This window comes from Penicillium angulare (genome assembly GCF_028827245.1).
Source record: "Penicillium angulare strain IBT 27051 chromosome Unknown utg000005l_segment0_segment0, whole genome shotgun sequence".
In the NCBI taxonomy this organism is placed as follows: Eukaryota; Fungi; Ascomycota; class Eurotiomycetes; order Eurotiales; family Aspergillaceae; genus Penicillium; species Penicillium angulare.
The window spans coordinates 1979417-2002310 of NW_026623164.1; the positions used below are offsets into that span (position 1 = coordinate 1979417).

General features: G+C 46.8%; 9 protein-coding genes across 9 annotated transcripts; 5 read left to right on the forward strand and 4 right to left on the reverse strand.

Annotated features, from left to right (window-relative positions):
• Positions 1-582: 582 nt before the first annotated feature.
• Positions 583-1385, reverse strand: N7478_008079 (uncharacterized protein; the record flags this gene model as incomplete). Its single annotated transcript, XM_056924293.1, has 2 exons — positions 583-905; positions 1082-1385. 2 exons carry the CDS (start codon positions 1383-1385, stop codon positions 583-585), a joined length of 627 nt encoding a protein of 208 aa, XP_056777019.1.
• Positions 1386-3437: 2052 nt separating this feature from the next.
• Positions 3438-4384, reverse strand: N7478_008080 (uncharacterized protein; the record flags this gene model as incomplete). Its single annotated transcript, XM_056924294.1, has 3 exons — positions 3438-3839; positions 3948-4221; positions 4242-4384. The coding sequence occupies 3 exons, from the start codon at positions 4382-4384 to the stop codon at positions 3438-3440; spliced, it is 819 nt and encodes a 272-aa protein (XP_056777020.1).
• An 872-nt stretch (positions 4385-5256) lies between these two features.
• On the reverse strand, positions 5257-5474 carry N7478_008081 (uncharacterized protein; the record flags this gene model as incomplete). The annotated part of the gene is made up of 2 exons (XM_056924295.1): positions 5257-5385; positions 5421-5474. The coding sequence occupies 2 exons, from the start codon at positions 5472-5474 to the stop codon at positions 5257-5259; spliced, it is 183 nt and encodes a 60-aa protein (XP_056777021.1).
• Positions 5475-8984: 3510 nt separating this feature from the next.
• On the forward strand, positions 8985-10456 carry N7478_008082 (uncharacterized protein; the record flags this gene model as incomplete). The annotated part of the gene is made up of 3 exons (XM_056924296.1): positions 8985-9082; positions 9236-9528; positions 9648-10456. The coding sequence occupies 3 exons, from the start codon at positions 8985-8987 to the stop codon at positions 10454-10456; spliced, it is 1200 nt and encodes a 399-aa protein (XP_056777022.1).
• Positions 10457-11842: 1386 nt separating this feature from the next.
• Positions 11843-12325, reverse strand: N7478_008083 (uncharacterized protein; the record flags this gene model as incomplete). Its single annotated transcript, XM_056924297.1, has 1 exon — positions 11843-12325. The coding sequence occupies one exon, from the start codon at positions 12323-12325 to the stop codon at positions 11843-11845; it is 483 nt and encodes a 160-aa protein (XP_056777023.1).
• A 1135-nt stretch (positions 12326-13460) lies between these two features.
• On the forward strand, positions 13461-15014 carry N7478_008084 (Aconitase/3-isopropylmalate dehydratase large subunit alpha/beta/alpha subdomain 1/3; the record flags this gene model as incomplete). The annotated part of the gene is made up of 1 exon (XM_056924298.1): positions 13461-15014. One exon carries the CDS (start codon positions 13461-13463, stop codon positions 15012-15014), a length of 1554 nt encoding a protein of 517 aa, XP_056777024.1.
• A 460-nt stretch (positions 15015-15474) lies between these two features.
• On the forward strand, positions 15475-17854 carry N7478_008085 (acetoacetyl-CoA synthase; the record flags this gene model as incomplete). Its single annotated transcript, XM_056924299.1, has 5 exons — positions 15475-15585; positions 15653-16683; positions 16740-17194; positions 17275-17615; positions 17699-17854. The coding sequence occupies 5 exons, from the start codon at positions 15475-15477 to the stop codon at positions 17852-17854; spliced, it is 2094 nt and encodes a 697-aa protein (XP_056777025.1).
• Positions 17855-18481: 627 nt separating this feature from the next.
• Positions 18482-20296, forward strand: N7478_008086 (glutamate decarboxylase; the record flags this gene model as incomplete). The annotated part of the gene is made up of 4 exons (XM_056924300.1): positions 18482-18717; positions 18818-18845; positions 18941-20106; positions 20185-20296. 4 exons carry the CDS (start codon positions 18482-18484, stop codon positions 20294-20296), a joined length of 1542 nt encoding a protein of 513 aa, XP_056777026.1.
• Positions 20297-21010: 714 nt separating this feature from the next.
• Positions 21011-22057, forward strand: N7478_008087 (NAD(P)-dependent alcohol dehydrogenase; the record flags this gene model as incomplete). Its single annotated transcript, XM_056924301.1, has 1 exon — positions 21011-22057. One exon carries the CDS (start codon positions 21011-21013, stop codon positions 22055-22057), a length of 1047 nt encoding a protein of 348 aa, XP_056777027.1.
• Positions 22058-22894: the final 837 nt, after the last annotated feature.

The following is a 22894-nucleotide window of genomic DNA, read 5'->3' on the forward strand; positions in this document are numbered from 1 at the left end:
AATTCAGATCAGATCAATATTTAGCGACTTGATTTTGCTGTTCTATGACCAGTAGATACTAACGGTCGCAGCGATACCATGAATGCACCCGTAGACCTGGGTGAAAGCAAAAACTCCGAACGGGTATACGCTCAAATGCAATGCAGTGGTGACAAGTTCCAGTTCCGAAAAAAGAATGGAACTGGAGCTGGAAAAGGGAAATGGAAAGGGAAAGCATAGCGAGGAATGAATCCGGTTACATTCTCGGGGAGAAAATGTAAACCAGTCTCACAAGCTAGTCTAACCGAAGAGAATGGGATTACATTCCCATTCCACTTCGATCGTAGGAATCATGCAGGGGTCGTGATGGGCGTTGAACATCAATCAATCAGCCAAGACCTGATCCTGATCCTGTTCCCAGCCCGGGAACCAATAAGGAGTCAGGGTAAAAGGGAAGAAAAGAGGTAGAGGAGATCGTTCACATCAAGCCAGGACGAGAACAAAATCGAAGGAAGGGAAGAAAGAAGATAAAGGTGCGACACTCTCCGGGATGTGTAACGAGAAAGAGAGGAAGGGGGGGGGGAAAGAAAAGGTTGTACAAAATTACGTGCAGACCTGCAATCCGATCAGAGCGCGGGTGAGGTCCTCGGGCGCAAAAGGGAGTTGTTTGGTGGCGGCGGTCGCCATCGGAGCCTTGGGGGCGGGCGACATAGCGCGTACAATGGGTGAAGTGTAACGAACTGATTCTTTTAACTGGGCGATCGGGTCCTCTGGGATCTCATAGAAAGAGCCTTCTTGGAAGAGAGTCATCACCGAACCACTGTAGCTATCCGAGTTGATGAGGGTTGATGATTGCGAGCCCGCGTATGTGGGGCGGGGGGAATCGGTGGGGATCTCGATTGGGGAGACAGGAGAATCCGAGAAGTCTGTGGCGATGTCAGGAAATGAAATTGAGAAGGTTTCATTTGAATGAATGGATTTGTTTCACCGAACAAGGAAGAGGTGGGGTGGGGAATGCCGGTCCGGGAGAAAGAGGGGAGGAAACACGGAGAGTGTCCGGGAGGCCGAGAAAGTGGTGATGGCGATAGGCGTTAGTACGTACCTGGATGTAATGCAACACCATCGTCGTCGGGAGAGATATCACCCATATCATCAGAGTCGCAAGGATTTTCATAAGTAGCGTAGGGAGAGAGATCCAAGTCCAATGAACGTGGGCGGTCGACCATAGCGCGGTCGAACGACCAAGCCGCTAAACGTTTTTGGTGTTCCTTATCAAAGGGACCACGAAATTTGGATGGAGGCACTTCATGACGACGGTAATATTCCACTTTGGGTCTTCCATTGACTTGACTGGTGCTGCTGGACGAGCGATGAAAAACTCGCTTCACTTTTTCGCGAAAAGTCATGTTGAAAAGGAAAAGGGAAAAAGGCAAAATAAAGACGCGAGGTTGAAGTCCAACAGGTACCGGTTTAGTGCAGACCAATCCCGGATTCGGAACGGACGCGGAGGATGTGCAAGCACGAAGTGGTGGAACGGTGCAGGAACTGAATTACCATTCTCTGCAGGACAAGGGGGGAAGAGAGGTGGTTGAGGGGAGAGTTGAATTGATGGAAGAAAAGAAAAAGGAAAATCAAAAGTAACAAAACTGAGAGAAAGAAAAGAACCGGGTAAATCGGAGGGAAAACGGGGCGAATATGAGGAAATTGGGGAAAAGAGTGGATGCAACAAGAGAGTGGGAGATAAGCCCCAGGAACCGTGGACGAGACTACGGAAATACTACCAAATACTACGAGTAAGTAGCCCCAGACAGATCCGGCGGATAATAATGTATTATCCCCATTACATTTGCACCACTAAATACTTTGCAATCAGAACTGATCATTGGTGAACTGGATATCCACTGTCTGTGCGAGACTACTTCGTACACCGGGGCGCGAGACTGGGGACCGACTCCAGTCACGGAGGCGAATGGCGTCTCTGATTGCTCATTGTGGTGCCGCCGGGCTAACGCGGAATCGGGGCGATAAATGATGGGGGTTTCCACTTACCACAATCATTTACATACAAGTATACAATTAAATTAAACAGGGAAATGTAAATGTACATTGTGTACGGAGAATGTCTGCAATCGGCCATCACTTTCCCCATGAATCATTATCTTCTGTACTGAGCAGGTTAATTTGCATGTCAGTGTCAGTAGGTAAAGAACCATGGACTCCAACATCCCGTGCGTCGATCGTGCCTAGACACTCGTAGGTACAAGGTTTACGCCATGCAGCGAAGCCTTCCAGAACACCCACAGACACCCACAGCACAGTTGCATCATGGCGGGACAGAAAAAAAGGCAGAAAACCGGAATTGGTGACGTCCTGTTTGTCTGGTTTGTACTCCACGGCACACACTTGCCGATGAAAACGCCACTTAGTACATACAGGGTCCACTCAGACCCCAGTGCAGCCTCTTATAACCGATATTTTCTTTTATCTTCAACAAGGCCGGCTGGCCCAATGGCAAGGCGCTTGACTACGAATCAAGAGATTGCAGGTTCGACCCCTGCGTCGGTCAATCTTTTTGTTTTCGCTCTTCTGCTTCAACCAGATTGAGCCGAAGCTGCAAGATATTTTTTTTGGGTCTGTAGTCAACATGGCCATACTATACTATGTCGAATGCCTTTGTACGCCCTTGGGAATACAAATGAGATTGAGAAGCTCTGCAGAGCAACTGAATTATCTCGGAGGATATGCCCTCAATTTTTGATTTCGGGAGTGGGAACATATATCTACTATGAAGATGTGCTTCAGAGCATCACGATGGCGCATAGTGCAGAGGCATTGGCAGGAGTGATAGTATCCACGAATGATCCATAACCTTCGTCTCTCAACGAAAAACCCTGAGTGAAGATGCATGAATTGTCATTTAGCTAGAAAGTATACACTTATTGTATGATTCTATTATGATCCTAAAAGACTTCGAGAAGAGCAATTTGGTGGTGAGAGACAGTGCAAATCCGCCATTGCATTTCAAAGGGGCTGAAGCAAATCAGCGTTCCGTAGACAGATGGTCGTTTATGTATCCGTTTTCGTGACTTAACCTAAAGGAAGGTGCGAAGAACAAGCAATATCAACGTTGAATAAGGACAGAGAGAAGGAAGCTCAGCTTCCGTACATGTAGCACTTGAGCACTTAAGGCTTCCCACTCTCGGACCAATCAGCTGCCGAGAATGGGTCAAACTAAGCAAACACGCCGCCTCCCCGCCTCTATCATGATTATCATGATGTAGCTACACTACACCACAGAGCATCAAATTTTATCTTAATAGCGCTATGCACGCACACACATTTTTGGCATTACTCAAGAGGACGTCTGAACATTCAATGTTTTGTAATCTGAGGATTATTAAGATCAATTATACGCGCCAGCTTTTATTGTAGTGACGAACCGACAAACAAGTTATGATTTATCTGTAGCGACGCTTCTTCCCATATAATTCCAGTTTTTCTAGCGCAGCACTCAGATCAATGCGAGATTCTAAGTCCGACTTTGCCAAATCACTACCAGCCTTACGCAGTTCCTCAAACGCAAGACTAGGGCCGCTTTTCTTCGCAATGACGGATAGTAGTTTGCCATAGGCCCAAGTGTCTGTACCGATTTGCGCACATAAGTAGGCGTTGGCAGGTGTTTGTTCATAATTCTGTTCAAGGAACAGTCTCATTCCTGGTGAGAGCCAGTCCAATGTATAAGAACCCCCGCCAATATCGATAAGAAATGCATTTCCTTCAGGATCTAGAACAATATTCGAAGGCTTCACATCAAGATGACTTCTTTTCTCCTCGTGTAGTTGTCTCAATGCTCTCCATACCTATATAGCCCATCTCAATGGCGAGAGGTCATCTGTGCTTGTCCCCTCACTGGTGACTTGTTCTAGAGACCCTCCAGGATAATATTCAAGAAGAAAACCTTTAGCTACCCGAGGCATATTGTTCGATGGATATGTCTGGTACGGATTTCCTGAAACCACAAGGCCAACAATTTGTGCAATGTTTGGCTGTCCATAAAATCGTGCAAGTGCATGGATCTCATACAAGATATCTTGTGTGGCTCTAGGCTCGTATGAAGGCCCGTCGATAGTCTTATAAACATACCTTTTCTGCTTAACGATGACTTTAGATACAGCGGGAGCGATAAATTTGCCGGACTGAAGGCAACTTGCATCAAATATCTGGAGAGGGCACTGGATCTGGCTGAAAGGAGGATAAATAACTCGCTTTGGATCTTCCTCAATTTGATATCGCATTCGATGAGACACAGCGATATAAAATTTTCAACATCGTAAGACGTAGCCCGTACTGGTAGGGACTCAGAATGATGACCCTCCTCGGTCAAGGTCAAAGTAATGCCCGACATGGTGTTGTCTATAAGCTGAAATCGACCAAAATCAATCGCTTCAAGAAACGCTCGGAAAGTAGAGCAGCGACGCCTGTAGCCTAAAGTCGTTACTGCTGTTGGTGCTGTTGGAAGAAACCCTTCTACAGAAACTTTAATCCACCAAGATAATCCATCATTACGAATATCAGAGTGTGGCTGGGTTTAACAAGGGAGATAATACAGCAAAGCCAAGCAAACGCAGGGAAGAGGCCATTAACAAAGTGCTAGGCAGTCTGATTGCCAGCCCTTAGTTGGCGTTTTTGCAATCGGGTCATCGGTTCTAATCTCCGCAGAGATTCATACCAGAGTGTATTGTTAATATTGAGTTTCGGTGGTGACTTTGGTGGTAGGGAAGAAAAGTAGAGTAAAAAAGAAAGAAAGAAAGAAATAAAGAAGAAGAACAGACATGAAAAAAGGAACAAGAACGAGGAAAAAGGAAAGGAAGAAAAAATAAAGTTTTGAACGACAGCTGTCGGATTTGAACCGACGCCTCCGAAGAGAATTGATTTCGAGTCAATCGCCTTAGACCACTCGGCCAAACTGCCAGTATTTGGAGTTACGATCAAGATTTCGACTTGCGAATCAGGTTCAATTTCTCCTTGACTTAAATGTCATGGTGCTTAGGGTGAGGCTAGGTCGATAGCAAGTGAGTGGTTGTTCTGATTTATACGGCCGTCCCCGTCCATGATAATGCGGCAGGAATCAGGTACATTGCCACACTTCCTCGTTGAGATAAAGCATGAAGTTTTGATTAATGGAGGGGAGGACTGAGGTTTGTCGCGAGTTCTGATTTATATGGCTATCCCTATCTACGCTGCTGCTGCGGGAATTAGTCCAATCGGGTATATTAGCTATACTTCCTCTTTTTTTTCTTTCTGCTCTGTATTATATTTCTTCTCCTCCTCGTTCTTAAGACGCTTCTCTTTATCTTTCTTAGCTTTCTCTTCTAATCGTTGACGGTCCTTAAGCTCCCTTTCTTGCTGTTTTGTATCTTTCGAATTTGGTGAAAACTTACGCTTCTTCGCAGCCGTAATAATCTGTATAGGTGATCCTTGGGGTGTTTCTCCATCGGTATTGTCAATAGTAGAGTCACCAGGCGCGGGAGCCAATACTGGTCGAATATCTTTAAACGGAATGGTAATCTGGGGATTTAAATTCCCTGAAGCAGGATGTGTATCTTTTGAGTCTTGTGATGAGTTCCTCGTTGAGATGGAGTTTCGAAGTATTGGTTAATGGAGGGGAGGAGATTGGTCGTGAAGAGTTGGAATTTGGAGAGTGCTGTTGTCCGCCGGCCGACGAGGGGTTGGTATAAGTGCGCTCTTAACATGCATCTCTAGCCACAAGGGGCTCAGAAGCTACATTTGGTAATATGTATCCTACCTGTGAGACATATGGTGCCCAGGATTCAAGTCGCGGAGTGGTTGGGTGAAAGCCCTTAAAAAGCAATGGAATTGGATATGCGACGATTTGGTACGGTCATATTATACGAAGATACCTCAGTGCTTTGCGTTTCGGTTGAAACAGACTAGGCGTTTCCATTTCGGGACCATACCTCAAGGACGGCTCTGAAGAGCCCTGCGTCTTAGCTGTGGTCAGTTGATGCGCCGCCAAAAATTCATGAGGTGGAGAAACTTTTGGGAGGGGTGCTTCTTCTGTGAATTAGGTCAGGCCTAAGGACAGGGGATCTATTCTATACGCAGAATATGATAATATTGCGCGTCTCATATTTGGGGCTTGTGTACCTTCAAAAACTCTGTTAGTGATTGCGTCAATTTATATCAATAACACATAGTCCTTACCATAACTAGTACTAAAGCTTGTCACTCTGCTTCTTCCGGAGCTTCCGTTGCGCTTTGATGAAACAGAGCCGGTAAGACTTTTCCAGTACCGGGTCCATCCTGCGTGGTACAAAGTTTGGAAGAGATAGCACACCAATTAAAGATGATACAGGCGGTAATAGTTTGCGAAGGTCACCGTTTCCTGAGCAGCACCCCAGTTCCACCGCCTCTCCTTCAAATCTCAAAGACCTGAAGGGCACACCTTCGCTCTTCAGTGATCCTATATGATGGGTTGGACACTGTCCTTCCGCGAAACACCCTTCACAGAGGTGACATCAATGCCAAATCGATACTGCTCTTTGAAGACACAGCTGATACGGATTGAGAGGGTACGTGGGAGGAAGAAAGGAAGAAAGAAAGAAAGCGGCCATGCGGGTATGTGGGTGTTTGAATGTTGGCGCTTGGACGTTGTTGATGTTGGATGACTAGATTCCACGGTCTTCCGCCAGCGAATCCTCCTAGCGATGCTCTCTGAGAGTGGGTGTCTCAGTGAGGCTGCAAGCTGATGAAATAGCGCCATTCCCATTGTCGCTGGCGCATCTCTATATAACAAAGCCGAAGCTTCAGGGTCTGTTGCAATAGCAGGTTGGCTAACTGAATCCAAAAAGACAAAGCAAAAAGTAATCGTGGAGTTATTGCAACGTCAAGGGCTTGCAATTTTGGGTCTACTACTCTCTCATCTTCGCGACCGCCAATTTCTTGCCCTCCAATCACAGTCGCATTTGTTACACTGATAGCATACCAACGAGTCAAGATGGTCAATGATTAGAGCGAGAATCGATCAACATGTCGTATAACCCTGTCCATACCTCGCTCCGAAATACAGATCATGTCTGCCGCTCCAGTATTCGTTTGGAAAAAAGACCAAATTGTTGTAGAGAAAATGAAAGGAAAAGAAAACGAGAAGAAGAAGAAGAAGAAGAAGAAGGAGAAGAAAGGGGAGGGGTGATAAACGTGGGGCTGTGCAAAGGCAGCAACGTCAATAAGGAGTAGCCTGCCGCAAACTACAAAGCTCAACCAGAAGTCTCAAAGTATGGTACAGTGTATGGTAAATCAAATATTGTATCGGAAGTAATATTCAGTGAATCTTCCTCTAGCGCTACTGTTGTCTAGGGTCTAAAGTACTTTAGCTGGAGAGGGTCAAACCTATACTCGAAACTTTGGTCCGGGTTTCTAACATAGTAGTGGTGAAATGGAAAGTCGTGAGATTACTGAAGCAAGGGGTGACTATACATGTGCATAGTATACCTAAGTCTTATACCGAGAAAAAGCTAACAAATCCAGGTAATCAATGCAATAATCACTACTACTTACACCGGCTAAACATCCCGGGGAGTATTTACAAACATTTGCTGCCGGTTAAGTATTCAGGCTTACCGCTGGATTGAACTTCATCCAGGGTCGCAGAATCAAAAGTGAGCAGCAATATACCCCAACAGTGAATTTAGCGTTGCGCTGCCAGCTCCTTTAGTTGTCCTCCATTGGGCCGAAAACATAGAACAATTCGACAACGATTAAAGTCGATTCGTCGAGCTCTTCCTGCTCAATATTCCCCTCGAAACAATCCAGCACACCCTATACATCGACCTCATAGAACTCCAAGGCTCTCATTATCGTTCACCATTGTACACGCTTACCGCCCCCAATCCACTCCTCGTGGGTCTCACACAGCCATTGCCTCATCGCCCTGAAGGATCCTTGGATATCTTTAATTACATGTTACTATTTTGGGCTTGCGCATTATGTATGGTACAATTTCGGTCTGACTAACATTGATCCGAGGAATGATGTCATTTCCCAGCCCGCTTGAAGAATGTTGGAGAAGAACACATACCGTGTCCTTTGTCCTTTCGTGTCAAAGGGTCAATTACTGTAAGTTGAAGATCCATGTTCAACATGATAAACATAAACACCCTAGGTAGGAGTGCAGTAAGGACTTTACTACCCTATATACAGTAGAATAGTAGACCCTACATAGGTCTCTGGGGATCCTTTTGCCTCCTACATAACGGCTATTGTTAGTGTTCGCACCCGCAGCAGCCCTATTACCCGATTCAGCGTTAGGGTTGCCCTGCCGTCCTAGCGTGCTGCAGGAGGCACACGACACCCGAGCGCGGAACTATGAAAGGGGTGTCATTACGCTGAAAGCATATCAATTCTGATGTCCTAGGGTCAATGGGTCATATGCAGGAGAAAAGTGAGGTATCTTCTGTATCTACTATATCTACATTGGGACTGCGACTGCTTCCAGAACATGACCCTCGACAGTGTATAGTTGGTTATTTTGATGATGCGGGTAAACACGGCCACATGTGCACATTGAAAGACGAAAAGAACCCAAAAAAAGAGATTTGCTATTTCCAGCACCTAGACAGCATTGAATGATCTGAATTAGACTACGTAATTAATTTCCCTTGTTCCAGACCTGAGCATAAGAAGAAAGGAACCACGGATCCCCAGGGCAGCTCCAATCCAGCATACCGGATCGCCGCCATCCCTTACTTGGCCACTCCCGACGCACTCTTATTCTCCTTAATCTTCCTCCTCTCCATCTCCTGTAAGTATCCTGCACCTGTCAGTGTCAAGCTTCGGCAATTGTCATTTTCCCTACAAGTAAGCCGCACCGCGCACTCTGTCGTCATAACCATAATCATAATCATCGTCATCATAATTTTCCGTGGCAATATTGACCTGTTCTCTCGTCGCAGAAACACGACCACACTACCACACTCACATCAATCATGGCTAAGAAAGGTGGCAAGAAGGGCAAGAAGGGTGGCGCCAAGGCCACCGCTGCTGCTGCTGTCGACAAGGTCGCCGACAAAGTTGAAAATGTCGTGTAAGTAACCGTTTTGCTTTGCGTTGGCCTGAAAGTTTTTTTTTTTTTTTTTTTTTTTGGTGGTGGTGGTCAGCCTTTCCCGCGCAATGACTGGCGGGTTTTCTTTTCGAGCGCAAAATCGCTAACGTCTTTCTTTCATTTTCTTTGTTATAGAAAGCCCAATGAGGAGACCACAGATGCCGACAAGGCCGAATCTAAGTCCATTGAGCAGACAGAAGCTCCCGCTGCTGAATCGCAAGCCACTGAGGGCGCCGCTGCGCCCGCCGCTACCGAGTCCAAGGCTGAGGACAAGACTGTTGGCAATGCCGAGAAGGAGGTCGAGAAGTCTGCACCAGTGGTTGAGACCAAGAAGGATGAGAGTATAGTGCAAGATGCCGTGGACAAGGCGCAAGCCTCCAAGGCCGGCAAGGTCAGCGCTTTGGATGCTGGCGAGGACCAAACCAAGAGTAAGTTTCATTCCAACAACCAATTGAACTCGCAATTCCCTGCAAAAGCGAAACAAAGAAAAAAGCAAACAAAGCGCATCACATCACATCAATACTGACCGTATTTCTTCCTTTGTCAGCCGTCCTCCCCGAAAGCACCGTCAAGGAAACCAGCCTAGGCGCAGACATCTACCCCTCCACCAGCGAGGCCGCCGCCGAAGAATCCGCCACCTCAACCGCCGCAGCACCCATTGCTTCGATCCCCGAGCGTCCTAAGACCTCCGAATCAAGCAAGATTCCCGCCTCCGCCGAGCCCGCCGCCGTCCCAACCGAGACTCTCGACGCAGCGCAAACCAAGCGCCCATACGAGAAACCCATCTTCTCAAACGACGAGGTCAAGCCACACAAGATGGCCAAGACAGAGGAGGAAGAGAAGCAAGCCGCCGCCGCCAGTAGCGTCGAGAAGCAGAACCTGACCGGTGCCGGACCCGCCTCAACAGCCGCCTACACTGCCCCCGAGCCTGTTCCTGAGCCCGTATCTGCCTCTACTCCCGTCGCGGCGCCTGTCACCGAGGCTCCCAAGAAGGTCGAGGAGAAGCCCGCTCCTCAGCCTATCTCCAAGTCCCCTGAGACTTCAACCTCTAACAAGGCGAACCCCACCGCCGTCGCAGCCGCCAACGCAGCTATCAACACTTCCCACTCCAAGACTGACAAGAGTATCTCAGCCTCAGCGGAGAGTGAATTGAAGAAGCCCGAGGCAGCTGTTAAGCGCGAGGAGCCCAAGGCCACTGAAGCACCTCAACAGGAGACTTCTACTCCTTCTGCAGCGGAACCAGCCAAGGAGACTAGCGCCGAGGGGTCCAAGGCCAGCGAGACCCAGACAAGCGAGCAAGCAGCTGAGAAGAAGAAGGGAGGGTTCTTCGCGCGATTGAAGCGGATGTTCAAGTGATTGGATTGATTTAATTTCCGACTCGATTTGACACCGACCATTCAATTTTCTCTCCCATCTTCATAATTGCTGTTGCTTCGTGAAGATCGGATGTACGATATGCGTGATGCCTGATATGCTTGTTGTGCCTGCTGTGCCTGTGCTTGTTCTGCTGTTGCTGGTGAACGAATGAAAGAAAAGCCCTACTGGAGGGTCATTTTCTCTTCGTTCCTCTTTGTTCCTGCTCTGCTTTTGTTCCTATTCCATTTTTGCCGTTAGTTCTGGATGATACACCGACCGAAATTATATATCATAGTGCTTATTGACTAAATTCAAACCAAATTCAAATGCAAGCTTGGGCTTTGTTTTGTTTTGTTTTCTCTCTTCCCCTTTTCCCCCTTTTTTTTTCACCTTCAGGATCTTCTCTTGTACTATTCCTACTTAGTAAAGACACACCGCTAGTTTGTAGGCTTAGGCTTGGTCAATGCGGTGGTTGGTGTCTAGGCGTCTAGGCGGTGGATATACGAGGAGGCTACTGCCAGTGTAAAGTACAGTATTGATAGCTAATGGGGCTATTGATGATCATCTCGTCATTATTCCTCCTGTTTTGGGGGTCTGGGTCTTGAGTGGGGACGATGACGAGTCGGTTAGTGTACATATGATGTCGGTGAAAACGTGGCGATGTTGGGTATCGGCGGAGCCTCCTACGTAAGGATCCTCACCTGGACATACGTGGAATAACATCGTGATTTTAGATACAGTATTAAATTTATGGATTACCTAGACTTACAGTACAGTGTGCATAAGTGATATTTCATAGCATGGTACTATTTGACCTTGGAGTCTCGAAGGAACGTTGTGCTTGACGATATGGCAACTTGGAACCCTGTGTTCATACTTACCATGTGGGTATTATACACATCATGAATGGCGCCTATTCTATTTCGCTAAGTCCAAGATAATATGTGATCTTAGATCCTAAGAAACTCAAGAATATTTGTAAAAGCTATTCCATTCCAAGGTTAACATAACCATCTAGAATACGTTGGACTCCTCACCATAAATTAGACCAGCTAAGCTTTGCCCACGGTGTGACCTGCCTGTGGGGTTGAACTTGAACTTGAAATAGTGCATTACCTAGTAGGCCAATCATAACTACTCAGTGCTGCGATCCCACGCTTCATCTTCAATTGGACAACAGCATTGAATTCATTCAAAAACATAGTAAATGTATAAAAAAGTTTCTATTAATGCGCCCTCAAATTGAAGCATGAAGCACAAGTAAAGAATTACATAGATGAATTTAACAACCAATTAATGCCAATTGAAACCACTAAGTATACATATGTCGATAATAGACGCAACGATCTTCATGATATAACAATCCCAAACTCAAGCTCAGTTCTATCAAAGCACAAAAAGACCAGCAACAATAGCCGCACCACCCATAATCACTTCACAAGCCGTAGCAATCGGCACAGCCGCAGCAGAAGATGTCGAGCTAGCACCGGAGACAGAAGCAGAGCCTGAACTTCCACTTGTAGCAGCAGAAGTAGTCGAAGAAGAAGCATCCGAAGAGGTAGCAGTAGCCGTCGCCACAAGCTTAGACGAAGCCGAAGAAACGAGATCCGAGTAGTTAGTCGCAGTGAAAGGGATCTTTGTAAAGCACGCATCACCTGAGGCGGTTGCTGTCACAGTGCTGGATGCTGTAGCGTCGGGGTTTGTATCGTAGACACAGCAGTAAGCCGTGGTATCTTCAAGAAGCATATTGCCGTAACAGCATCTTGTTACATTGTATGTGTCTGAGAGCCAGTTTGTAGGACAGGTAGCCGCTGCGGTTGCGGCAGTCACGGAGAGGGCAACAGCCAGGAGATTCTTGAAGGATGGCATCGTGACTTTGGGCTTATGCGATGGATTTTTGAACGAATGTGGAGTGAGTATGGAGTAAGTAGGGATCTGCTAGATTTATCCGGGTACAAGCTGTATTTAAGGGACCTCATCGCCAGGGGCTTTGCTCGGCAAAAACCCTGAAGTTTGTTGCCCTGCGCATGACTTTACCCTTGACTCTCAATTGGTTCACACTTCGCACCCTAAAGACCCTTAGTGTGGTTCCTGACATAGACTAGCCATCTAGGGAGTATGATTAGCCCTGCTTGGCATGTGGACTAGCTTTTACAGGGACAATCCGGAAGCATCGGAACAAGGGTATGTGGGGTGTGAGCGAGCCTTATTTTTTGCTCCAATAAGGGGAATAGAACAGGGATGTCTAGTTCTTTTAGTGATTTTAATACTTAGTTTGTGGAGACAAAGTGACCAAATTTGAAAGAAGCTCGCTTAGAATTGGAAGTCGCTTGCATGCAGTATCAGCACTAGTGTGCCGTATAGCCGTATGTCAGGGGTCCAGTTGCTGACGGGTGCAATGTATTTCCTTGGAGATGCAAATGTAGAAGAAGCTAGGACTTGGCGATGAGGTGGTACCTGATCAGGGCAACTGCATTTACATCGTACCTGATTCTTATTGTTCGATTTAGACGTTTATTTTTGGTTTGGGGAGATCGTCAGTATGGGGTGTGGGTCACGGCGAAGTCTCCGAACTTCGCAAAGTATCGGGTGGCTCTCCCGACCCGACAACCATGATGATCTGGCACTTCATAGACTCATTCCTTTAATTACATCCTCTCAACTAGAAACAAGCAAATCTATACTCCAGTCAATTTCATCCCAATTTCATCCCATCATTTAAATATTGAAGAAATGACCGCAAGTTACAAGTACCCCGCATGATCGACTGAACAAATCTAACCCCGCCTAGAAAATCATTGAAGCAAAACAAATCATCCCCGGCCATGCAGAAGGCGAACTCATCACCAGCGACATCGCCCTCAGTTTCTGGGGAGGCGTCGATCCCAAAACAGGCATCATAATCGATAGCCATCACCCCCTCGTTGGAGAATGTATAGCGGGGAAAATTCTCGCTATCCCAAGTGGTCGTGGTTCATGCACAGGAAGCGGTATCATCCTCGAGATGATACTAAATGATACCTGTCCCAAAGCATTAATATTCGGACGTGAGGAAATGATCCTGACAATCGGCGTATTAGTCGCACAAGAAATATTTCAGAAAAGTCTTCCCGTCTTACAGGTTCCTATATCCTCTTATGAGCAGCTGTTACAGCATAACCGGACACAGATTCATATCACCGAGAATAAGATCCATCTAGACCAGTCTGATGAAATGATCAACAAGACAATTCTCGATAGTTCATCAGTTGCGACTCCGTCGTTTGATTCTCATCTTCCTGCACCACATTTAACACCATTCGACCACGAGCTCTTAAGCGGATCCCACGGCAAAGCAGCCAAAATAGCAATGAGAGTGATTCTCCAAACAGCCCAAATACAAGGCGTAACTGAACTAATAGATGTGAAACAAGCACACATCGACTGCTGCATCTACACAGGGCCCGCAACACTGAAATTCGCGCAACAGCTATGCTCATGGGGCGCAAAACTAAGAATCCCCACATCTCTGAACTCCATATCCGTCGATAGAAGACTATGGCGCTCACAAGGTGTTGACAAAGATCTCGGCGAGCCCTCGGAAGCCCTAGCACAAGCATACCTAGATATGGGCGCGCAGCCTACATTCACCTGCGCTCCATATCTACTTGAGACAGCGCCTCAACCTGGTGAACACATTACATGGGCTGAATCTAACGCAGTCGTGTTCGCCAATAGTATACTTGGGGCGAGAACGATTAAGTGCCCTGATTTTCTCGATGTATGCGTTGCGTTGACGGGGCGGGCATTGAATACGGGCTGTCATTTGACGGAATACCGCAAAGCGAGTGTACAAATACATGTTGAGGATATGGATGATGCCGATGACTCTCTATTTCCAATTGTGGGATACATTGCTGGGGATATTGCGGCTGATCGGATACCTATTATTACCGGTCTAGAGAAGAAGCAAGCGAGTACCGAAGACCTAAAAGCATTTGGAGCTGCCTTTGCCACAACATCAAGTGCGCCGATGTTTCATATTGCGGGTATCACATTAGAGGCATCCAGTGCGGAAGAGATAAAGATGCAGACGAAAGACACGGCACAGGCTTCGATCAAAAGATCCGATCTAGCGAAACAATGGCTTCAATTCAACAAATACGAGAACCATGAACCTCACACGAACATCGATCTTGTATCCCTTGGAAACCCTCATTTCTCATATATCGAGATCAAAAAGCTTGTTTCCCTTTGCAGTGGTCGCCAGAAAAACGATACAGTTACATTCGTAATAACATGTAATCGTGACACATACTCCAAAGCAAGTAGGGAAGGGTATATCTCTGCGTTGGAGGGCTTTGGGGCTCAGATTCTCACAGATACATGCTGGTGCATGATTCAAGAGCCTATAGTTCCATTTCACTCAAAGGTTATTATGACGAATTCTGCAAAATATGCTCATTACGGTAAGGGTTTGACTGGTCGGAAAATGCGGTTCGGGGGACTAAGGCAGTGTGTCGATGCTGCTTGCGTGGGACAGGTGATGAATTCTGTTCCTGGTTGGCTTAAAACTTGAATATACAATATAGATAGTCATGCGCTTCTTTGTACGACTTAAGTAATTCAGTTATTATTACATGATAGATTTGGATTTATTAAAGCGTGATATCCGCTTTAATAACATTTGAAGATTGTGCATAACAAACTTATGCATCCGATCCAAAGTCATGGATTGACATGATTATTTCCCGTCATCATCGTAGTCAGGACACATATACAACCCCTGAATACCTGATACCTCACGTCTCCCTTAGACCCCGCATGATGATATTCATCTCACCCTGAGCCATGCGGGGGAAATGCGGGCCGACCAGCTTCCACTTCCACATTAGCCAAGGCCTCGGCAACTCCAACGAAGGGATACATATACTGATAAAGCCACGAATCCGCCGTCGGAAAATAAGAACAATCACTTTCTTAATACCACTGTTCAATTTCACCCAGGAGAGAAAGTTAGAGACATACAGTATACAGCAATGGAAGCAGTTCCCATCCCAAGAAAACTATGGGAGCATCCCAGCCCCGAGTCAACAACAATGGGACAATTTCGTCAGGAACTGGAACGATCAACGACGCAGCGCTTCAAGGTAAGATTCATTCTTTTATTACAAATAGCAAACAAACATACATAAACTAAAACATAGCCAACCCTAGTCATTCCACGAAATGTATCTCTATTCTATCCAAAACCGGACTGAATTCTGGGCATTCTGCTGGAAATATTTCCGCATTATCCACGAAGGTACTTACACACGTGTATACGATGAAACAGCTCGAATGGACAGCATCCCCGAATGGTTCTCAGGAATCAAACTAAACTTTGCCGAGAACCTACTCTTCACTCACAATGACACTGCCGGGAACAGTAGTCACACTCACACAAGCGGTAAAGAAGACGACAAAATCGCAGTAACCGAGGTTCAAGAGGGAGCTATCACAGACGCAATCCATCTTACCTGGGGAGAACTAAGAAGAAAAACCGGTCTACTTCTCCAAGCTATGAAAGCCCACGGTGTTAAACGGGGCGATCGAATCGCAGTTTGCTCTGCGAATAGCATCGATACGCTCCTTGTGTTTTTGGCGACTACCGCGCTTGGAGCTATATTTTCATCTAGCTCAACTGATATGGGGGTTAAGGGCATTTTGGATAGGTTGCTTCAGATTAAGCCTCGGTGGCTTTTTATGGATGATTTTGCGGTTTATAATGGGAAGACGATTGATTTGCGAGGGAAGATGAAAGATATTGTGTTGGGGATGGGATCTGTTTCGGAATTTCAGGGTGTTGTTTCTCAGTCGCGGTTTTTGAAACCAGCTGATTTGGGTGATATTCCGATGAGTATTACTTTGGGGGAGTTTCTTAAGAAGGGATCTGGGAATGATCGGCTTGAGTTTGAACGTGTTAGATTCCGAGATCCGTTCTTGATTGTTTACTCGTCTGGTACGACGGGGCAGCCGAAGTGTATTGTTCACTCGGTCGGTGGAGTACTCTTGAACGGGCATAAAGAAGGTGGTTTGCATTCGGAGTTGGGTCCAGAAAGTGTTGCATTGCAGTATACAACGACAGGATGGATTATGTATCTATCTGCTGTACAGACGTTGGTGCTTGGAGCACGCGTGGTGTTGTATGATGGCAGCCCCTTCATACCTAATGTGACGACACTGGTTGACTTGGCAGCCCAGGAGAAGTATGTGCCCATCGACTTGAAAGGACTTCCAAGATAACTTATTGACAAATTTGTAGGGTGACACACTTGGGCATATCCCCACGATGGCTACATGAGCTACAGCAAGCCAAGATTAAGCCGCGAGATATGCGCGACTTGAGTTCTCTCCGCGTGGTAACCAGTACTGGAATGGTCCTGCGAGATGCCTTATTTGAATGGTTCTACGACGAGGGATTTCCACCGCATGTTCGCCTCAACAATATCTCCGGTGGCACAGACCTCGCTGGCTGTTTTGGCGTAAGCAATCCACTAACGCCTATTTACGTCGGGGGCTGCGGTGGACTTAGCTTGGGTATACCCGTCGAAGTCTACGATTCTATCATTGAAGGCGATGGTGTGAAAGGACAAGCCGTGGAAGAAGGCATCCCAGGAGATTTGGTAGCCACGTCAGCTTTTCCCAACATGCCCACGCATTTCTGGGGTGACGATGACGGTAAAAAGTACCATGGTGCATACTTTGGACGATTCGAGAGTACGTACTATCTTCCCTTCTGTTATGTATGAGTATGAAGCAACAAGTATACTTACTATCGGTTCTTGCGTTCTCATCAGATGTGTGGACCCACGGAGACTTTGTGTCGATCCACCCGACCACCAAGCAACTCATATTCCACGGCCGTGCCGATGGAGTCCTTAATCCCTCAGGTGTTCGGTTCGGATCCGCAGAAATCTATCGGGTACTTGAAGAATATTTCACGCGGGAAATAAGCGACTCGATCTGTGTCGGACAGCGACGACCCACAGACGAGGATGAACGGGTGATTCTTTTCTTACTGATGAAGCCCGGGACCAAATTTACGACAGAGTTGGTCAATCGAGTGAAGCGTACGATCCGAACCGAGCTTAGTGCGCGCCATGTGCCGATGTTCATCTTTGAAACCCCTGAAATCCCGGTTAGACCACCCCTCCTCCTTTCCGTTCCTTTCCTTCCCCTCCCCTCCTCGTAACCCGGGTAGCAATTAACGGAGCAAATCAGACCACCGTCAATTTGAAGAAAGTGGAGCTCCCTGTGAAGCAAATCGTGTCTGGCAAACGGATCCAACCCTCTGGCACACTTCTCAACCCCGGCAGTCTGGAGTATTACTATCGATTCGCTGAAATTGAAAAGGTCGTGCGGGAAAGTAAGCTGTAAGCGGCTGGAGACATAGATTAAAGAGGGGTAACTGGTAGGTTTTCCGGCCAACGCATCGTAGGATTAGGAGCTGAATTGATAGACATTAGCAAATGAGAAACCAATTCACAGCCACACATGAACCCTGGTCGGGGATGAATTCTAGATCCACACCGCTAGTTGTGGGCAAGACGTGGCGTAACGTGGCCCCAATAATAATTGGCGATGAGGAGGGGTTGATCGGATACATCGGGAGCCCGAAGCTGGCGAGGATCCCCCCCTCTGCCAAGCTTTTGACCAAGCTTTGGCAGCTTGATGCTGGTCCACGAACAATAAAAGCAACCAAAATAGTAAAAGTGATAACAAAGGCTTATATTCAGAGACAGGGGGATGGAAAAGCGTCGTCATGGGCGCTAATTGAGTCAATGAGAGGGGTTAGGGTGAAACATGAAGTTTTCCTCGCACTGAAAAAGCAGCTGAATGTTAAATGCGTCATGGTCCCCGCAGCGGATTTTGTAGTTCAATAATACATAACAGGTTCAAACCCTCTCCCTCTTCCCGTCTTTATCCCTCCCAACTCTTTCCCTTTCATTCTTGATTTAGTCTCTTTCAATCCTTTATTGTTGTTTTCTTCTCTTATTGCCCATCATGGTTCATCTGGCTACCGTTAAGAAGGACAACGAGGTCTTCCACCCCTCTTCTCGTCAGTTCGACTCTATTGGTGCCGCTCCCACTCAGGATGATATCTCCACCAATGTCTATGGTAGCCACTTTGCCGCAGACCACATGTCCCAGCATGAGATGCCGGAGGGTGAAATGCCTCGTCAGGTTGCTGCTCGTCTGATCAAGGATGAGCTGAGCTTGGATGGTAACCCCAAGTTGAAGTAAGTTCTTGGAGCTGGTGTTTCTTCTCTCCCCCCCCCCCCCCCCCCAGAGGGAGTTCGTTGGGTATGAGGAACGACAATTGATAATCAATTCTTATAGCTTGGCTTCTTTCGTGACTACTTACATGGTATGTGACGGCTGATAACTCACAGACGAAGAATGACCACTGTTCTCCCACAAACAAAAGACAACATCAGCTAATCAATCTCTGTCACGTAACAGGAAGAGGAGATCGAGGAGATTATGACCGACTCCTTCAGCAAGAACTTCATCGATTATGAAGAGTACCCCCACTCTGCCGAAATCCAGAACCGCTGTGTCAACATGATTGCCCGTTTGTACAACTGCCCTACCGACGCCGAATCTGAGAACGCCATGGGTACCTCGACCATTGGTTCTTCCGAGGCCATCATGCTGGCTACATTGGCCATGAAGAAGCGCTGGCAGAACAAGCGCAAGGCCGAGGGCAAGGATTGGCACAACCCCAACATTGTCATGAGCAGTGCCGTCCAGGTTTGCTGGGAGAAGGCCGCTCGCTACTTCGATATCGAAGAGAAGTACGTCTACTGTACTGACACTCGCTTTGTAATCGACCCCAAGCAGGCCGTTGACCTTGTGGATGAGAACACCATTGGTATCTGTGCTATCATCGGAACCACCTATACCGGTGAATATGAGGATGTCAAGGGTATCAACGACCTCCTCGTTGAGCGTAACATCGACTGCCCTATCCACGTTGACGCTGCTAGTGGTGGCTTCGTAGCTCCCTTTACTGTCCCCGAGTTGGAGTGGGACTTCCGTTTGCCAAAGGTTATCTCTATCAACGTTTCTGGACACAAGTACGGTCTCGTCTACCCCGGTGTTGGCTGGGTTGTCTGGCGTTCTCCCGAGTACCTTCCCCAAGAGCTGGTGTTCAATATCAACTACCTCGGTGCCGACCAGGCTAGTTTCACTCTGAACTTCTCCAAGGGTGCTGCCCAGGTCATCGGCCAGTACTACCAGCTGATCCGTCTCGGTAAGCACGGTTTCCGCTCGATCATGGTCAACTTGACCCGCATCGCCGATTATATGACCAGCGAGCTGGAAAAGCTTGGTATGATCATTATGAGTCAGCCCCGAGGCAATGGTCTTCCTCTTGTCGCATTCCGTCTACCTCCCAACAAGGACCGCGTGTACGACGAGTTCGCTATTGCCCATCAGCTTCGTGAGCGTGGCTGGATTGTTCCCGCCTACACCATGGCTCCTCACAGCGAGGAATTGAAGCTGATGCGTGTTGTTGTCCGCGAGGATTTCAGCATGAACCGCGCTGACAGTCTGATGACTGATCTCAAGCTGGCCTTGCAGACCCTAGAGGACATGGACCAGTCCATGATGGCCAAGTACAAGGCGTAAGTTTCACTCAACAGTGATAATCACTTAATCATTTCCTCCTTTTATTTCCCCCCATACTAACCTCGTATTTACAGTCAAATACAGAGCCACCGTGCTCATCCCCGCCACAAGCACACTCACCACGCCTACCATGGCGAGAAGCACTCTCTGCAGGGTAAGACCGGCAAGAGCCACCCAGTGTGCTAGATTTCTTATGAAATCCGACACATGACATGAAATTTTCTCTTCGTTGCAAATCTTTTCTCTCTCCTTGTTGCACAGCAATTATCGTGGTCAACTATGTTTCCCTCTCCTTCAGCCCTGGAGGTTGTTGTGACCAACCATTTGTATGTATTACCTGTCTCATAGCAGGATGATCTTGACGATGTGATTTGATTGAATCAATAATTATTGAATTTGAATATGTAAATCTTGACGGGGGTTTAAAGGATAACACGTAGACACCAAAGTTTCAAATTAATGCGACTGGCAGAGGCTTAAATTGATAATTTCTGATCTTACTTAGTAAATAAAATCTCTTAATGTAAACAGCAGAGAAAAACAACCTTAATTGCATTGAGCCAATAACACACTCTTAACCCCGACAACTCCGGACCCGCACATAGCTTGGCACCAAGTCCCACGTTCAACAGCCGCAAGCAAAGCTCCTCGTCAACACCAAACTACCTCCCACAAAACTCCACACAAGCCAACCCACAATCTCTCGAATAAATCGACTTAACACAAGAGTGTATCCTGGGCTTCCAATTACATTACCTACAATAACCGAAAAAGGAGACCACCCAAGCAAGAAAAGCAAGAGAAAATATCAACAACAAAATGAACCCATCAATACCACCAGGCCTCTCAGGCATAATAGGTCTACCAGGCCTAGGCCTCCCATCCTTCCACCCAGAAACAATGAAAGCCTGGCTCTACACCACCACCTCACCAAGCCTAGAAAAGTCCCTAACCCTCCACAACAACGCCCTCGCACCTCCGACCCCAAAAAACAACGAACTCCTCATCCAAGTCCTCAGCGCATCCCTAAACCACACAGACTACCAATACCCAGAGCAATTCCTAAATTCAGGCCTCGCACGCCTAATAATAGGCACACCCGCAAGTCCCGGAATAGAATTCTGTGGTCGAGTCACAGCCACAGGACCCCTAGCACAGCATTTGAAAGAAGGCACAATAGTCTACGGTTGTCACAGCCGCCCCACTCAATTCGGGACATTAGCCGAATACCTCGTTATAAAAGCTGATAAAATCGCCATTTTACCTGATGGAGTTGACATCAATTCTGCATCTGCGGTTAGCATCTGCGGAATAACAGCCTACCAAGCTCTAGAAGGGAATGTCAAACCTGGTTCCGGTTCATCGGTCCTGATAAATGGCGGTTCAGGAGGATGCGGACAATTCGCGATCCAAATCGCAAAAGCAATGGGGTGTCGCGTTACAGCAACCTGCTCAACAAGAAACATGGAACTATGTCTCCGAATCGGTGCAGATGAAGTAATCGACTACACAGCCGAAGAAGATCTAGTGCGCAAATTAGCTTCTCGGGGATCAGGAATGGAATTCGATTGTATAATCGATAATGTTGGGACTCCGTCAACGCTATACTATGAGTGTCATCGGTTTCTGAAAGAGGAAGGGGTATTCATGCAAGTCGGGGTTGAGTCGGTGAGGACGTATTTACGGGCTGTGTGGCCTGCTTTTCTTGGGGGTGGGAGGAGACGATATGTGATTTTGCGACGGGTGGATGATAATAGACGGCTTGTGAAACTTGGGGAGTGGTTGGGGGATCGGACTGTGCAGGTACAGACTGATGGGGTTTATGAGTTTCATGATGTGGTTAAGGCGTTTGAGAAGTTGAGATCTGGACATGCGAGGGGGAAGATCGTGGTTCGTGTTAGTGATCCGCATGCGAGGGATATGCAGTCATTTGGGATTGGATTTTGATGGAACTGGGCTGAGTGTATATAATGATACCCTTTGAATCTCACGGGCTCTAGTTGATTCAAGTACCTATAAGTGCTCGTATTTTGATATAACGTACATTAATCCTCCAAGGTTGGATATCTGGTCCCATGGTTCATACAGTGCAAGATCACGGTTGAGCCTCCCGAAGTTCGAAAGATGATATCACATGGAACGTGAAGTATATCAATTTGAACTCACAATATTGAACATAGCAGAAAGGAGGTAAAACACAGCTACTAAACTCAATATCCGCATAGACCATTCTCCGGAATGTCAAACAAAGAAACCAAGTAGCCGGGATTCAGCCCAGCACCTCTAGTACATGTGTACCTAGATGTGCATATGCAAATAATCCTCCAAGCCCCAGCTGAGATACGTTATGTAGTATTCTTCACTGGCAGTACTGTATATAAATATGGCTGCTGTCATACGTTCAAATGTTGTGTAGTATGCATGAGATGTGGCGATATGCGGGCCGATGCATGCATGAACAGCTGAATGTTGCGATATTGCCACCAATGCAGGCATTGCAGTACCTCTGGAACCTTTTATCCCTTGCTCTTGAAGGTAGAGTAAATGGTGTATCCAGGTACTAGTTGTATGTATATTATTTGATACTATTTATAGAGACGACCTGAGCTCACCTTTGACGTCTGTGTATGTCCACGGGTAGAGTGTAGACTAGTTCGATGAGTTTAAATTGTGGAGATGGTTGTGATGTAATAAAGAAGAGAGGGAGATAGTCAAGATAAAAGAGATGAATTATAATAGATTTACATGATTGTTGTTTATTTTTAGGCAAGAAAAGTACTAGTA